An 18,708-nucleotide genomic window follows, 5' to 3' on the forward strand; every position below is an offset into this window, starting at 1 on the left:
AAAAAGAAAAAAGTAGCTTGACACAAAATATTATATGCGTTTGACTTCCAATATTATCTTTTAGTTTCTTTTTCCACACAATTTATTTCTGGAAAAAGGATGTACTGTATCACTATAGAGATGATGTGACGTTCGCTATTTCTCCCACTAGATGTCAGCCTTGTACATGTTTATGGTGTAGACCTTCACTTTTTTTTTTACCTGTAGTAGAATAAGAATTGCAGTTAATTTTGGTAAAATATTAGCATTTCAGAGGGAAACGTGTCCAGAAAGAGGATGCAGGAGAAACATATTTACTAAAATATATTGTAGTTTTTCCGTCAATCAGTTTATTCTCTTGTTGACCACTAGATGTCAGTATGCACCCAAAAAGCCTGGAAACTGTAAGTGAAATCTGGCTACACTTGCTACATTATTTATCAATAATTGTCTAGATAATGAAATTTGCATTACATGATATCCACGTGTAGTTAAGCCTACATCCCATGCCCCAAACCAATATACAAATAACGGAGAAAACATGAAAAATGAAAGTAATACAATGGAATATGCCAAATATTCACAACATTTTATTGGCATCTCATAATTATGATGTTATGAAACAATTAGGCTCTAAAAGGACAGTGGACAATTAGTCTGCAGTAAGTCTGGTATTTGTATTTAGCAGCTGTGGCATTAGAGAAAACATCCTTCTATGTCATTGAGTAAATCCGGTTTCTCTTAAAAGTGGAAATGCCTCTTTCCCAAATCATGATTAACTGTTCCTGTTCTCTGTTTTGAGACATGTATGACAATTGTGCACAGACTACTATCAACATGGAGCTCTTACAATTTGTAATTGTTAAAGGTGGACAGTGCAACTTTCACTAACTGCTTGAAGATATTTTTGCTTTTCCTGAGATGTTACACAATATGGTATGAATGACATTTTTTCACCAGGAAATAAACACAACTGTAATTGAATACATATGAGATGGACAACTTTGATGCCATACTGCGGAACATTGCAGACAAAACAATAACTTCCCAATGGAGACGAGAAGGTGGCAAACCCTTAATCGGAAAGTTACAGTGGAACTTTAAGCTATCCACCCCAGTTTTGGTCTGTGAGATTTGTATTTAAACAGCCTTAATACCGTGAGCTTTCATTTGGTTTTGGTGCATTTGGTTGGAGTTAACTCTGGTTAGCCCTGGTTCAGTCATAATTTTGCCCTTGTTTAGTCTGGGTTTTCTTTATTTATATATTTATACTTTTATAATTTGATTTCATTTGTGAAATATTTGATTGGATTTGTTTGTTGTTGTTTTTTTTTTTTTTTTTTTTTTTTACATTTTCTGCTATGATATTGTTGCTTTAAATTGCATTAGCCATTTTCTTGGGATAGCAGTGAGAAATTCTGGGTTATAGCAGAGAATGTGCCCCCACTGTGTACAAAGGTCCCATGTCTCCACCTTCCAACCACTGGCTTTACCTTAGATTATCTCAGTGTGATAGAAAGCAAAGTAGGAGGGACTCACTGCAAAATAAAATAAACACACACACTTATCAAAGACAGTGTGAGCATGGAGGATTTGGCACAGGTCCTTTATTCATGCAAAACAACCAAAGTCACAAAGATATTTATCAAAAAGAAAAACATGGGGCTTTACGGTAACACTTGTTTATTTGAGATTCAACACAAAGACTCACCAAATCATAAGAATGTCAAAGAGCATTCAAATCCTGTTAAAAATATGTACAGGTCTTCAGCAGACAGTCCTACATCATTACAACAAGTTACACGTTAATTTATTTCAGTAGTTATATATATAGACTGAGCACATATAAAGCCAATTCCAGATACTGTGTAAATTTATAAAGTATTTAATTCACAAATGACATTACCTCTTTGTTCAAAAATATCTGGACCAGGATTAAACCAGGATTAAATAAGGCCAGATCCATTTGGTAGCATTATATTATTTTTAAAAGCACAATTGTTGGGGGGATCTATACACTACTTCACTGATATTAAAAGGTGCCGCATGCTACTTTTCTGGTAGGGTGTCCGTCACTACTTGTATCCATGGATAATATTTACGTATTTGTTATTTATGTATTTTGCATTAAAAAAATCACCTGAAATTGAATGTTTGTAAAACAGATAAAAAATAATCTAATCCAATACTGGGAACATTTCAGGCAAAGCTATAGTATTTTCATAGAGACAAAAGAAAAGTTACACAGTGCTCCTTTAACTACTGAAACAAATTGACTGATTGACTATAAGGATGTAGAACTCTATACTGTCAATTCAGACCCCTTAATAAAAGTGAACAGTAACAAAACCAGGCTTGAGAGCACAGAGGGTCTAAACTACTCCCTCCTCTGGGTCCATAATGGTGGTTCTGCTCGTGAATACATCGGCCAGCATGTGTTTGGGGATCTCGGACCCTCGGACGCGTAGGGTGTAGCAGGCATCCTCCACTTTTCCCAAACTTTGTCTTAACGTGTGGAGCTTCTTGGACACTTCGTAAGGCCCTGTGTTTCCAATGTAGGAGAAACCATCATGGATTTGCCGGAGGAACTGGCTGAGCTGAAAGGGCGTGTCGATGTCTCCGTTCCCCACACTGCTGATGCACAGACGCATTAACTCCCCTGTGAGGTCGGCCACGCCCAGAAGGTAATCTGAGGGGGTCACCTGGAAGGTCAGGACGTGGGTGCCCACCGGGGCGGCTTCAGTGGGAGCCTGGTGTGTCACGGCACAAGTATTATGACAGGGAAGGAAGGGGAGAGGGGAGAAAATATCTTGGGTGCTATATAAAGCATTATTTTGTCTTTTTTAGAGTATTACAACCCTTTGAAGTGATGTCTCTCTTAAAAGGAACAAATTCCAACACACATTTTTTTAATTCTGGATTTTTATGACTCAAGAATAGATTTTTAAAAATACATACATTATATACCTGAATGTAAGCTTATTTGTCAAAATTGTTAGTTTTTTACCCCATCACCAACTATTGCACCTTTCAAATCACATTTTTATTTTGCTGGTATAATGCATCTGTAGATTACACAATAGTGTATTTATAATAGTGCAGCAACTTTGACACTTGAACATTTTATATTTGGAAATCAAGTTATTTTGAACAGGTTCTGTATCTTTGCTGAAAGGGTATGGCTATATTTATAATGTAAGAATATAATGAATAATTTTCATAATTTACATGGGCGGGATGTTTAGAATAAAAGTTAGTTTAAAACATAACTTGATTACATTTTTTAGAAACATTATTACTTTTATTATTTTTTTTATTCATGGATCAACAAATACTTTGTGTTACTTGATATAAAAGGTTTGAGAGTGACTCAAGAAAATATTTAACATAAAATAGTAAACTTTTATTTTCATTTTGTGGCCTTTCAAATGATTTTGATTGTGATTAAACCCACTTCCCTATTCACTGTAAGTCACATGATGCTAGTGATACTTTTTAGGATTCATATTAGGTTCAAATGATGATAAATTGCATTGATTAACAACATTTTGAACATTTCAAACAGTTTGTTTGAAATTATCACTATAGCAACTGTCCTAATTTTCCATCATTCTAAAAAAAAATTTAAAAAAATTTCTGTTGTTTTTTACCTTAGGGTCCTCTGTCCTCATGAACACCAGGCGTGCGTTGATCTCCTCAAGGCTGATGAGGCTCCGATGGCGAATGAAGTGCTGGAATGAAACAGCTTCAACATACTCCTGGATACCTGCAATAAAAAACACAGTACACAAATACAGTATATTATTATTATTATTATTATTATTAAGCTGTTATGCATGAATCTTGGCTGGCCTCTCCGTCTGTGTTTCATTTTTCCAAAACAATGAAAGACACACACATGGCATTTCCTGAAATAGGGTCAAATGAGTGTTGTACGCACTGTGAGTAAAGCACTACATGGTAACACGGTAAAAACAGATTTCAGATAAAGACAGCGGTTCAATAGGCAAATTTTAAAGTGTGATATTGCAGAAGAAAATAAAAGACAAAGAGTAATACTGAAACTATTTTCCTGCCTTTGACACAATAACTGTAAAGCAAGATAATCCCAATAAACCCTTTCCTAAATGTGGTTAAAAACATGAGCTGCAAAAAAGAAAGCAGAAGCAGAAAAAGTTTTTAGTTAACTATAATGAGTCATAGACGTTAGTAATGCCAGTAATTCAACCATCTACATCTCAGATCTCATCATAGTACCAAAAAACTACAAATTCCCCAGAAGTGTAAAGAAAATATACCTACAATAAATACTGAATGAAACCAGAAACCAGAAATGTCAATCTTTCTATGATTTATTGAACGATAAGTCGATATAGTAATTATTGTGACAGGCTTAAGTTCAAATCAGACATGTTTCCTTTTGACAGTGCTGTGACGGTCTGTGTTTGGTGGGCTCAGATGACCCCGCTCTTGTTTTCTATTCCAGAGTAAACAACAATCAAATAATCACAGGACGGAAGACTTTGTGTTTGAAGTTTACTTTTGGGGCTTCAAAGCATCTCCTATCTCTGAAGAGAAGCCTCAGTGTTAGAGAGAGAGGGAAAGAGAGAAGGGTAAAGAGAGAGACAGAAAGAGAGAGAGAGAGTGAGTGGTAAGGAGAGAGAGAATGAGAGGTAGAGAGAGAGAGAGAGCAAGAGTGCAAGAGAGTTAGCCAGAGAGAGAGAGCGAGAGAGAGAGGTCATCCCCATTAAGGCTGCATTCCCAGTTTAGTCCGGATGTAGATTTGGTAGATTTGGTTTGGACTATTCTAGTCTTGATCCAGTCTAGGTCCAGTCCAAGTTTAGTTCCAGGTTTAGTTCCAGGTTTAGTTTCAGATTTAGTTTCAGGTTTAGTCCCAGGTTTAGTTTCAGGTTTAGTTCCAGGTTTAGTTTCAGGTTTAACTCCTGGTTTAGTTCCAGGTTTAATCCCAATTTTGATGTGGTGTGTGGTGGTCAAGTGTGACCGTAGCCTAAGCAGTCGAAGAGGGGTGTGAAAGAGATAAATTTGAGTCTACTCTAATCCTGGTTAAATCTTGTTCCAGTCTAGGTCCAGTCTATATTTAATTCCGGGTTTAATCCCAGTTTTGATATGGTGTGTTGTGCGCTAGTGTGAACGCAGTCTAAGCAGCAGTAGACCAAAAACACTGAGACAATTTTTGTTTAGGTTTTTCCAATTGCCTATTTCAAAATTATAGCAAACACAATGTCAAATTGTCCAATTGACTATAACAACATAATTTCATGCCTTTATGGAATCACAGTATTCATAAACTGAATTATAACATGTATTTTGTAATTGGAATGCAGATTGTTTTATAATCAAACATAATGTAAAGGACAGTTTGAGCAGACAGGAACATAAACATTAACCAGCAGGCTTTGATGCAGGTGGAGTCCAGTTCCTCAGTTTGCTGTCAGAAGCTCTGTGCATCATTTACCATACACAGCAACAATAGCACTCTTACCTCAGCCCTCTGCTATGTACATTTAGAATATACTTAATACTTACAGAACCACTTCACATATGGTTTCTTATGCTTCTCTATAGAATGCATTAACAACTCATCACCTCTACATTACAGGACTAAACAATGAAAACCGGGCTAAAAATGAACACTTTTGACACATTTTTGATCCAGCTCAGGATAGTATTGAATGCCAGTTTTAAGGGTTTGGAAAAGCACACATACAACTTCCTATGAACTATACTTCTAGACTTCTAATCATCTTATGTCTCTTTATGAAAAAAGTGGATATTGCTGACATCATGCTGCTGTTTTTTTCCATAAATTAGTATTACTATCATATCTACAATTTCTAACAAACACGACTAAAATTAAAGATATAAAGATAATTAAAAATGCATCTGTTATATATGGTAATAGGAATAGCCATGTGGTACAAATTGCTATTCTTTAAACTTGGATTCTTGACTAGTGTAGTTTAGTAGAAATGTTAAAATTCACTGTTTAATTGATAATTTTGATTATTTGGGTGATAACATTATAATACAAATATAAGTACTACACATATTTTATGTGCAAAAAATAATACATTTCAATTCAATCTACGCTGGAAAAAGAGGAAACGTATGTCTACAGTGCGTTTTATTTCCGTTTGTATCACATTAACTTTATCATTCAGAAAATGTTATATTGTAAACCTACTCAAATAACCCATGAATGGTGATCTATTGGACAATTTGAATTCAATTATAATGTTTTCCTCTCACAAACAGCTTACTAAAATTGTATATTATGCCACCTCAAAACACAAGGTCTATTGGTTATTCAGGCACATTTATAAATGCATCATTGCGTTTTTGTCACTTTCAATGTTTTTGTACCTTGCTGATTTAATGAAGCACAAATGTGGTACAAAGCTGTTAATATTTGACCAGTGCCCGGTTCAGTGGGTTGCAGGTGAACCCTATGTGTCCGTTGCACTTGCGTTGTCTCTATAGTGTCCTCGCTAACAGAGTTTATCAGTGTAGGCCTGCTTACATTATCAGCCTCAATTACCTCCTGATTCTGCGCATAATATCTAGCTATGACACTGCTGGCATAAAGAACACAGGACCATTTACTGTGCATGCTTGGAGACATCTTTTCCTGGCAACATTATCTGGAAAGTCTTCAATCTAATAAAGATGATAAAAAATGAAATATTTAATTGGTGGGAACTGCCACTAGTCACGTCGCAAAGGATGCAGCACAGATTTCTAAAGTGGCCATAATCTAAAAATGACTTCCCCAGCACACAGATAACAGCATTTTCTGAGCTCGGAGTGATGTGTTTTTCCTCTAAATTCACAGACGTTTTGACTAAGCTAACAGAAACTGGTGTTGATGCTAGTGGGAAAATAGCTTTATCAAGAGGGTGTGACTATCGTGGGCTTGGGCCATATCAGAGCTGCAGTATCGCACAATCTTTACAGAATTAAGATAAATGTAATATGGCTTTCATCAAATGTCCTGAACTAATATGTCCCTGTGAAGTTAGAGAAAATATTTTACATGTTGATTACTACACAAGAGATTCAGCCAGTATAGCAATGAGTATAGGATAGCTTATAGGAAACAAAGGCCAATAAACTTGCCCTTGAAAAAGACTAAGGTTAGCAGACACTGAAAGTTAAGGCAGGTTAAAGGTTAAAATAAATTGTATTTTTTAATTGCCCATAAGTATATCAAAGAAAAACAATTTGGGAACATACATTTTGGACTTTTTCAATAAAATGTATCTGAACATGCCACCACATAAGTAAGAACTAAGACTATTGAATTAGGTGCAACTTGGTAATCAAAATCAGTTAAGCTGCCAAAATACTATATAGCTCTTAAATTAGGAATAAGATCAAGTGAGGATTTTGAGATGCTATACATACTCTGTTGTGTAATAAATGTATTACCAGAGTTCTATACCACAGCAGTGCATCTGGCTGTTTCTTTTGTTGACGTTCTATTAGGCCTATGTCTGCTTTTCAGCCATCTGGCATATGAGGATTTCAAAATATCCAACATCCGCACTGAGGATATCTTATTCTCTCTGATGGAGGTATGAGTATCACTATGGAAACCGCAACGTCAGCTTCAACCACCCCACAGAGAAATGATACCACAATAATAAGTTACTGCACTTTCATGAAAATGTAAATGCGTTTGAGTGGCTTATGCAGGCTATTTTGGGAAGCTTGATTTGATCGACCTTTTGTATAAAACATGAGTCATATCCGAGTTAGTCATCACAATAGAGCATGTTGAAGTTCAAAATCAGGGTGGGACTGAACAAAATTGATGGGAAAAATATGTCGTTTTCTAAAACAAATTGTGATTAGATTCACAAAATATTAGTTGAATTCAAGATTCAGTTCACACAATGTGAAACTGATTTATTCGTTATTAGTCAAATGTTAATGCGCTTGGTCTCATTAAAATGACCATTAACATTTGAGAGAACACTGAAATATTAACTGCTAAACTAATGATGAATAAATCAGATTCACATTATTTCCCATGAATTTCGAAATATCTTAGTAGAGGTCTAAACTGCACAGTAAAAGGTTTCATACATAATAGATACCCCATAGAGACTGGATATTTATTACCTAAATAATTGGAGCATTTATGATTTGCTAATGGTGGCTATTAAAAATGCACTATTAACATGTAATATCTCACAGCATGACATTAAAATGGTTTGATTTCAGGTGTTTTTTGATGCTAATAAAACATTGAAAGACATTCATTCTTACTGTGAGTGGTATTTCTTCTCTACAGATCTGACCTGTAACTTGGCCTGACGCTCACCTACTTGCCTCCAAGAAGATAGATATGTTTAATGTGATATTGAGGAACTTTCAAGGCAAAGCAATAACATCTCCCAGACTTGGTTCTCAACCTTTTGTATAAACATGAGTCATATCCTAATTAGTCATCACAATGGAGCGTTTACATTAAGGGCGTATGAATGAGGACAGGTTCTTACCCGGTGTGAAGGCTCTGTGGAACTGGTAGATGTCCTCTCCTCGGAGCTCGTCGGCAATGAGGCCAATCTTCTGCCTCACCATGTCCAGTTTAGCATCAGCTTCAGTGAGAATTGCCTCAACATCAGGGACACTGAAATAACAACATCATATCAGTGTTGTAATACTCCTTTCAAATATACATTGCCCTGCAATTTAATAACAATAATGAATGTTTATTTAAAAGGGACAGAACAGAGAGCATTGCCACATTTTAAAACAGTAACCGATGCCATGTCCATAAGCCATCTAGCCAAAGGCTAATTTGCAGGCCTGGTCCCTCACAATTTAAAACTGAAATAAAGAGCAGACTTGTATGGTAGTGGCACATTCTTCAGAAAGTGGTGTAAAGTACCCTTTTTTCCTTGATTGAACAATTACAACACAAAGTTTGTTCTAAACTCTATTTGCAACATTTGAGTTTTATTCATGGTTCTGTTTGTTTTCTACATGATACAATATTTATCCAATATGACTAAATTGCATATATCCAAACATATCATATATCATAAATGTTTTATGATATTGATTATTTTATATATTGCCCATCTCTCCTTTCATCTGAGCTTTTGATATAATTAAGTTGAATGTGAATGCAACTTTTTCCTCAACTAATGCATGTCTTTGTACAGAAGGGCATTATTTTAAAACATAAGAACTTAGTCAGTTGAAGTCTAAAATGCAAAGTTTCTTGAAATTGTACCTGTAAAACACTTTGCTCAATCATTTTTCTTCCTGTGCTATTAGGAATCATTTGACGAGTGAAAATACAGCATACCTGGTTACTCTGTGTAAAAGGAAAATAGTCCTTTTGCTCTCAATGGTGACGTCTCGACTGATCTTAACAAGACGCTCATATTTGTCATGCTTGGTGTCGAGCTCCTGCTGGAAAACTAATAATTGGACAATAAAACATTTATTTCAAAACCCATTTGTCTAAGAGGGTAGATAAATACATAGAAGCGATTTTACCTTTAAAAGCACCAATGATAGGGGAGGACAGGTTCACATTGGCATCACTGACAGCCTTTTTACAGGAGGATACTTCACCTGACAAAACAACCATCAAATGAATGATGTCTTAACGTTCATGCATGCTTTTTATAACACAAAATATCAATACAAATATGTGGTCACTGATATGGCAATAAACTGAACAGAGAAGATGCAAGAACTTAAGAAAAAGTATGAGTATTAAGACTTGGTGTATTAAGACTTGAGTATTAAGACTTATTGTAATAAAAGGATAATGATTTTATAATTGAATGCAGGACCCACCTTCTCGTTTATTCATGCCTGAAAGTTGAGTTGAAGAGGCTTCTGAGGAAATTTGAAAGCTACACCACGATCAGATGCTAAAAACATGAGACTCTCGTGGTCTAGCTTCGGAATCACAAGAGAACCGCGAAAAACTATTACTTATCTACTACTTGCTCTTGGAAAACTTAACATATCCTGTCATATCACTTATTAAATAAAGCTCCTTCGATAAATGGCAGACGCTTCAATTTTTCAATGTTGTGGTGCACTGACAGGCAATTACACGGACTCCTAGCGGGGTCCTTTGCGCGTGTATTCGTACGTAACGTTGCGCAGTGCATTTTGGGATATGTAGTACAAACAAAGCTATAATTTTGATATTTAATTTTTATTAGGATTTAATTATAGCAATCTTAATATCCAGTTATTAATATATAGGGGTTGTTTCCGCTATGAAAATAATAATTCGGATTTTTAACATAAATAACGGTTGTAATCTCTGACAACAAATGCGGTAAAACATCATAGTTTCGCCACTATTTATGCTCTTTTTCAGTCTAAGCACACATTAGCCAACAGCCACTCCAAAATGAGTTTATAAGGTGTCATTTGTTGGTATTAAATCACGTTTTTGTGCTGCCTTCCTCGCTCGGATTACTGGCGTGCGTCCAGACCCCCTCCTCTCGGGACTCCTGCAGACTGCGTACGTGCCACACAACTGGTGCCAACTCGCGCTGTGCACTGCCTCCGCGCTGCACACTCAACCTCTGTCCATCACAAACCGTTTATTTTTTACTTTGATAGGTCACTCATTTAGCTTTAAATAGCACTAGATATTTGGGAAAAGTTTGAGTTTAATGTCAACGCTGTTTAAATGGATTATAATGAATATGAATAAGCCTACATGTGCTTCAAACATTATAGTAAAATATGCTTCTGTTGTGTTAGGAATTCCACATATGCGAGTCAGTCAGGAATTAGAGCAAACCGTGGTGGCTAGGGTTACGTTCAGGGACTTCGATTAAACTCGGAAAACTGATCAATCTTAACAAATATGATTTAAAAAACAGTCGGATACGCTGTACAAATCAAAGGTATGGTATTCCTAATAGAAAGCAGCACAGATGGTACTGATTTTGTGTATTTGGCTTTGAAAGAGCATGCATGTAATTAAAATACATTTTGAAGCTCAACAATATCCAGAAAGAATACACTGTCAATTGTTCTAAAAGCAAAGTTTGAACAAGTTAAAACAAATAACCCTATTTTGACTGGTACAGCTGAAGTGCGCACGCCTCTGAATGCACTTTATCTGAAGAGCTTTTCTTAGATCCACAATAATTATAGAAAATTGCTGTTATTCACTCAAGGGGACCTAAAGACTCTCTTGAGGCTCAGGGGTTACACTGATGTTGCAAACAATAAACATGCACACACATTATGTTTCATTTTGTATTGGCTAGTTTTTTGTTTTGTTTTTTTTGTTTTTTTATTCTGAACCCAGCTGCAAGAAAAAAAAAAGACAAGTTTGTTGGAGAAGAAGATTAAAATGTTGTGATTGACCCTTAAACAAAAGCCAATATGCATCTCTGAACACAAAGATTCACCACCTACACAATGCATACATATACAAACGCAAACAATAAAAGTGATGTACGTCCTGTTGGATAGACCTGCAAGAATAGCACACACTTTCTTATTGTAAGGTTCCAATTATACACATGATGGGATATAGGCTCATTTATTGTTTCAAGTAGTGTTTCCATTTTCTCCTCTACTCTCCTAATAAGAAGAGTTCAGTTTTTAACATCTATAGTCCCGTGTTGCTATTAGGATACTACTGTTATGGCTCGACTTCTCCGTTGCCAATGCCCTGCTAGAGTTCATTAGCCTATGTTTGTTTGATCTGTTTCTCACAACTGATGACACACAGTCACTCACTCAAAACTGGGCACAGGTTTCTGTTACAGTAGAGTCATGTTTGATCATCAGCTGAAGACCACTAACAAATTCTGTCATCTTGGTTTTAAGTCATTTAAAAGAACAGTGCACTATGGAACTTTTTTGGTGGTCTGTCACCTTGTCTCCATGGAAATTTTATTGATTTCCCTAGTATGGCAATAAACTTCTCTGTCTCCATGGAAAAAGCTGCTCATGCCACCAGGCCACCCCACTCACTGCGCAAAATAGACCTACTTTAATGCCATATTGTAGAACATTCTTTACAAACCAATGATATCTCCATATAGACCAGGGGTGTCCAGACTATGGCCGGGGGGCTAAATGCGGCCCTCAGACCAATTTTTATTGGCCTCACACCTTCGGTTTAAGTGTCCCAATTGATCAAAATCAGCACTTTTTATGGTAAATTTGGGTATTTCTACCAATCCAACCTAAATAACATCACTCTGCATTGTCAAACAGACCTAATAATAATATTTTAAGCCTTATTTAAAGTATGTTAAAAGCACCGATCTGAATTATCCACCATATTGACACTGATCTGTGGCCCTCCGTGTCGATTATTTTTCAGGATGTGGCCCTCGGTGAAGAGTTTGGGCACCCCTGATATAGACAATCAACTATTAGCCCCTGCATTTATAAATCTCTATAGTGCACCTTCTTTAACTGGATAATATAATAGTGCCTGCCTTGCAATTCTCCACATGGGCTTGGCTTCAGCAGTGCCTTAAATGTACACTGTGCTTTCTGACAGTTATCATTTGTCCGGATGTCCCTAAAAGCAGCACAGTGGGCGGGGTTTGTTCGTGTTGTCACCTCGGGGCGGGCCGCTGGTTGGACACAGGCGAGCCGCTCACTTCAGTGCTACAGGCGCCATGCTTTACGCGCAGAGCCACGGCTAGCAACAAAAATGCTTCAGAAAGACCTTGGCCCAGCCCAAAATGTTCGCTCTACGCTGCTCGCCGGGGACTTACGCCTCTGATACAACATGTGAAGAGGGAGAGAGCTTCTTAAAATGGCCTTGTTTCGAGTCTGACTTTCGCGTTTCGCTCGCTGCAGCGTGACACAGACAGTTGCTCGTTTCCAAAGTTGTCGGCTATTGCGCGGCGGAATTACAGACACCCGCAGCCAACATGGATCGGCAGCAACTGAGCGATCTGGAGCGAGACAAGCAGTACTGTGAACTTTGTGGGAAAATGGAGAACCTCCTCAAATGTGGAAGGTGTCGGAACTCCTTCTATTGCAGCAAGGAGCACCAAAAACAACACTGGAAGGAACACAAGCTCAAATGCAAGGAGGCGGACAAGGCGCAGCAGAAACAAGCAGAGCAGGCGGTGCGACAGGCGGCTGAGGAGAAGACACGGGACGGGAATGGACAGAACAAGAAGCCTCCAGAGCCAGAGCAGGGAGACGGGGACAAGGACAAGGAAAGCGCATCTTTACCCACGAACCCCGACGCAGATGGAGGAGAGGATAAACCTAACAGCACAGGCACGCCTAATGGTCAGACTAGCTCATCTCTAAAGAAACTCGCCTTGGAGTATATTGTCCCGTGTATGGACAAACACGGCATGTGCGTAGTGGACAACTTTTTAGGAGTAGATACTGGACAGGGTATTTTGGACAATGTTAAAGCGTTGCATGACACTGGCAAGTTCACTGACGGTCAGCTGGTTAGTCAAAAAAGCGACTCCACTAAAGACATTCGTGGGGATAAAATCACGTGGATTGAGGGGAGGGAACCGGGCTGCGAGAAGATCCGCTTTCTCATGAGCCGCATGGACGACCTCATCAGGCACTGTAATGGCAAACTGGGAAACTACAAGATAAACGGAAGGACGAAAGTAAGTGTTGAAGATGATTCAGACAGAATGGTGAAGCAAAATCAGGATTGCAGGCTGCAGGAGGCAAAATGAAGTGGAGATCAGTGACATCAGGGCTTAATACTAAGTGTTTACAGCTTTAATAACAATACAATGAGCATTTACAGTGTAGAAATGGCAATGATTTCTAATTTCTGACCTTAAAGTTGTATTTGAACTTGACCAAAAAGTATATAGTGGACTAAGTTGTGGCAAAGTGTAATACAAGCAAAATCAGGATTGCAGGAGACAATATAAAGTGGACCACAGCACAATGCAGAGATCACTGATATCAGGGTGTAATACTAAGGGGTTAAAGTCTCAATAACAATACAATAAGCATCAAAGTGAGCATTTACAGTGTAGACATGGTAGTGATTTCTAATTTTAACCTCAAATTTGTATTTGAACTTGACCGAAAAGTATATAGTGGACTAAGTTGTGAGAAAGTGTAATATATATGTAGATTGTACATATATAGAATGGTAAAGCAAAATTAGGATTGCAGGAGACAATATAAAGTGGACCACAGCACAGTTCAGAGATCATTGGCCACATTTGGCCCCCGGGCCACAGTTTGGGGATGCCTGGTGTAAAGTCTTAATAACAATACAATCAGCATCAAAATGAGCATTTACAGTGTGTAGAAATGTCAGTTATTTCTAATAAAAAGTGGTAAAGTGTAATGTATAAGTAGATAAGGGACAAAATCTTGTACACATCATCTTTTCTTTTGTAAGATTAATGATTTTGTACATGATCCCTGACAAAGAAAGAAAGATGCATTGAACAACTGAGTGGTTATTTTCCAAAACCACCTTGATTTTTTTTATATTAATTTTATATTCTGTGGCTAGTGGCTGATCCCAGTTTTTCCAGCATCATTTTGTTCCGCTTCACTTTTGCCTCCTGTTGCCGCCATTCCTGAATTTAGCATGCATTTGTTTGCAAAATGTTTAAGGGTGTCCAACAAAGCTCCCTTGTTTCCCAAACAGGTTTATGGCCAAGGTCACTCTCCCAACTAGAAATACCTGCTACTTCAGTCTTATCTACTCCTTTTAAACCATTGTCCTGCAGCTCACTTTGCTTTGACTGATTACACCAGACTTGAAGGTCAAAGGTGAACAAGTCCTGTGTAAGTGCAGGGTTCAAAAGAGAGGTAATGCCCCGATTCAGTTAAATGAATGAGTTTTTTTACACTGACCTACAGATATACACCACTATTATCATTTACTTTTAGATATTTAGCTATCTCCTACTGACAATTTAGATACCACTTATTATGTTCATCTATGAATTTTGAGTTATTTAGTATTGGTAGGGAAGATTTAAAAACAACCCATGGTAAACTATTTGGGTTTTCAATCATTTATGGTGGAAATGATAAAATAAGATGCGACTTATTAATTTCACTGTTGAGAAATTCAGTTGTCATGGGAGTTTTTATATCACATCAACACACAAGTGGAGATGGTAATAATAAAAATTGTGCCTGTATAAATTAAGATATTTAGAAGGAAGTATCAGATAATGTTAGCCTTATTGTGCTCCAATTTAGCAGCGAGTGTGAATCATAATCAAATTGGATCATGACATGCTCCAAGATTACTCCCTTAAGTTACTTTTAAGTTGAATTGCAAATTTTGTGCAGGTAGGTGAGGTAGGTGTGGCAAACAGTTAGTTAGTTAATACAATTTTCTTATATTATGTGTAATGCATTGACACTGCACAAATCTTGGTCTTCTCACAATACAGTTTCTCTGAAGTCTGTATTTCATGATACTTGCCATCACAGTGACTCATTTCGCAATACCCCCATGACTCAGCAGTTTGCCGTACTTTTTAGTTCATAGTTTCTGATTTGATCAAAAGAGACTATAGAAACTGCACTAAATGAAACCAGTGATTAATGACACAATCCTCTAATAACCAAACACTGGTACAGGGACCTCAGATACGCTCATTGTGGTACTCAAGAGTGATCACTTTCTTTTGATATTGGGACATTTATTAGATTTCTCTTTGCACAGGACCACCCCTAATTTGGACACTGTTAAGGTGGTTTCATCCTCCTTTAATCCAGTTTTAGTTCTAGATCAGTCCTGATTACTTTCTTGTGGTAAATTACTTGTTTGATGAGATCACTCTAGCAGAATGCATTGAAAAGATTGCATTCTTGTATCGAGTATTGGTTTCAGTCTGTGGCTGAGTCTATTCTATAGTCTACTGTAGGGAATGGGAGCTCCTGGCAGACCCTGTAATACTGCTGTGTTATTTGCTTCAGATGTGCATTTCTCAAACTGAAACTAAAGTTAAAAGAACAGTTTGTAACTATCTTAAATCTCTGCTGCGACTTTGTTTAAATTCAAGGCCAAAGTTAGCGTCAGGAGTTTCATGGTCGCTTGGGTTTGAAATGGTAGGAATACATTAAATAATTGCCCTGATAAACCATATTATCCCTGCAAGATACTTTAGTTTTTCTTTCAAGAGGGTAGTAGTATTGCCACAGTCCCTGGAGCAACAAGTGTACTTTTTTATATTGGTACTACACTACGCACAAGTTTAGATGACAATAAATTAAGTATTCATTTAATCAAAGTACTATGGCAATCAGAATAATTAGAAACATGCTAAAACCTCCCTGCATCATATTGTCAGATATTGGTGTAAAAAATGCATTACTATTGAGCCTGGTTTCAATTGTACAAGTAGCTTCATATTTTAGGGGCAGAGTGAGCTACAGAGACAAAATACAAAAACTTTAATATATTCTTCATACCACTTTATTGTCTTGCTTGTTTTTCAGATTTATGTTTTCGGTTGACAGAGACACAGCCCACGTTTTGCTTTGACTCATGAGTGTGAACTTGAGGGGAAATCGTGGGCTGCTATTTTGTAAGAACCTCACTCATTCTTAGAAGAGCTCTCCATAGAGGACAAAAGTCAGTTTATTTTAAGGTCCTGAATCTGTTGTTGGTCAGTCATTTCTGTAATTTGTGTCCAATAAAAACAGCAGCTAACTATAGTTGTGCTTTCTTCCGGTTGCGCTGTTGCGTGTGACCTGAAACTTTTAACTGGATCCGGTGCTTGCCCTGACCTGACCTCGTGTTTGGAGTTTGACCTACGAGGGGCGGGGCTGGTAGCACTCCCAGCATCCCCTGTATTGTCAGTTGAAATACTGCCAAATGAAGCGAATTGTTTTGGCTTGGTGTAGAATGAAACACACACAGTATCTATAATTAGTCATAGGAACTACTTATTCAACCCGCTACAGCTCAGAATTGTAGTACAAAAAACACTAGCGCAAAGACAAAGGTACACACGATAAATATTGAACCCCAAAACTAATTTCTTGATGTAAGGTTTTGAATGATAAGTCGATATGGCAAGTAACGTCACAGGCCTTGCATCACTCAAAAATAGTTGTGTATTTGGACTCTACAAACAAAATGATTTATTTGATTATGATTGATTATGAATGTACATATTTAAAAGCCCTTTGACTCATTCTATCTTTGTAATATTGACTTCTGTGAGTATTCAGTTTGAGACTTTTGTTTTATATACCTGCAAATGTATTTATTTATTTTGAATTAACCGGTGAATTATTTGTAGAAATGTATCTAGTCCAGTCAGCAAATTACTCAATATTATTTTTCAAACCACATAACTATTTTCCGGGTAGTTCCAAACATTTATTTTCAGACTGGGTTGTTTTGGAAATTTCTTATTTGTTTTGGTGACGTCCTCCTCTGTGTTTCCCATGTTTTGTGCCTAGAAAACATTGCTTATGCGTAAACAAGTGTGACCAAAAATCCTGAGCCAATCCCAGAATACTTTTTTGTGAATGGACAGTAGTGTGGCTCACCCATCTACTGAAGCACATCTGAAAATGACTTCACATGCTTAGCAGTTGTGATACTATTTTTAGCGTAGAGCTTGCTGCACTTTTAAGCACAGTGAATGCAGCTGCCCACTGTGCTAACTGTTAATCTAAACCTCTCTTTGAAAACTTGGACTCCTAGTCCCTCACCCACTGCCCTCCATGCGCATGGCAAAACACTGGGCGGGACGGTGACCAGGCCTAACCAGCGTGACTTGCACAAATACTGGACTTCCGCAGAGTATCAATAGCTCAAAGGCTTCTGAAACAATGCTAGTTCGGTCCGCATTGGGAGAGATAGAGGAAAACCATTTTGCCCAAATAGTTATTTAATGCCATTGTCTCGATTTCCCTTTTTTACTTGATAACATTGTGGAGAGTTACAGGCAGCAGTGCATGTTTGTTTCTACTTTGTGACTGCTTTGAACCATTATATGAAGCCGTGGACACATGTCTCATATTTACTATGACGTCTGGTTTATAGACCCTGTTTAATACATATTGAATTATTTAATAATTATCATATACATTGCAGAAGTACAGACAACCATTACAGTTACATGATAGAAAGTATGGCCATTTTTATAAAATAGACTTTGGTGTTACCCCATAGAAAGTATCTCTAATTAGTTGATTTGTCCACCTCGTTCACAAGATTATTAGATCACATATACTGTCACTGTATATACTGTATATAATGTCACAGATAAACAGTTGTTTTAGTGTCCTATAGGCCGACCAATTTAGAAACGCAGCATTCTCTTACTAAACTTGATCTTTGAACCCTGATCTGCCTGTGACAAGTCCCTGCTGTATATTATATTATCTCCCATGTCAGTAGTGGCCGTTAATAAGGTGGCATTGTAAACATTCATATCTGTGGTACACATAAGTCCTATTTCAAAAGCTATGTTGTCCTTTCGGTAACTTGATAAGTATTTAGCAGACAATGTGTTGCTTGTTTTAGAAGTCAAACATTTCAACATGGTCACAAAGGGATTGAAGTGCCAAGCTCATTGTGAGGGCACTGTACAATGTTAAACAAATAGATATACAACTTGGAGAGGCAGTAGTGTCCTAGAGTCTATATATGTTTATCTTTTTAATATAATTTAATAATAGGCTAACAGGTGCATCCTGGCATGGTTAAAGCTCTCAATCCATACTATACAATGTACAGTTTTAAACGTGTGAATTGAA

General features: G+C 37.2%; 2 protein-coding genes across 2 annotated transcripts in view; one reads left to right on the plus strand and one right to left on the minus strand.

The window, feature by feature from the left end:
• Nucleotides 1-1,564: 1,564 nt before the first annotated feature.
• Nucleotides 1,565-10,090, minus strand: tsnax (translin-associated factor X). The gene is made up of 6 exons (XM_033979535.2): nt 9,820-10,090; nt 9,514-9,591; nt 9,320-9,434; nt 8,505-8,635; nt 3,630-3,745; nt 1,565-2,729 (listed from the first exon to the last, which is right to left on the minus strand). Exons 1-6 carry the CDS (start codon nt 9,833-9,835, stop codon nt 2,352-2,354), a joined length of 834 nt encoding a protein of 277 aa, XP_033835426.1. The 5' UTR covers nt 9,836-10,090; the 3' UTR covers nt 1,565-2,351.
• Nucleotides 10,091-12,595: 2,505 nt separating this feature from the next.
• The window catches only part of egln1a (egl-9 family hypoxia-inducible factor 1a), a 32,028-nt gene continuing 25,915 nt past the window's right edge, over nt 12,596-18,708 (plus strand). Inside the window, exon 1 of the mRNA XM_033979636.2 lies at nt 12,596-13,607. Coding sequence (XP_033835527.1) covers nt 12,897-13,607 — 711 coding nt within the window. The 5' untranslated portion in view covers nt 12,596-12,896. The remainder of the gene's footprint in view (nt 13,608-18,708) is intronic.

The sequence above is a fragment of the Periophthalmus magnuspinnatus genome, chromosome 15 (genome assembly GCF_009829125.3).
Source record: "Periophthalmus magnuspinnatus isolate fPerMag1 chromosome 15, fPerMag1.2.pri, whole genome shotgun sequence".
Lineage (NCBI taxonomy): Eukaryota > Metazoa > Chordata > Actinopteri > Gobiiformes > Gobiidae > Periophthalmus > Periophthalmus magnuspinnatus.

Excerpts from the sequence above, each read along its gene's own strand:
- tsnax (XM_033979535.2), bottom strand. Across the intron at positions 9,435-9,513 it reads TATCATTGGTGCTTTTAAAG|TTTTCCAGCAGGAGCTCGAC; the intron begins GTAAAATCGCTT and ends TCCAATTATTAG. Across the intron at positions 3,746-8,504 it reads CCACAGAGCCTTCACACCGG|GTATCCAGGAGTATGTTGAA; the intron begins GTAAGAACCTGT and ends TTTTTATTGCAG.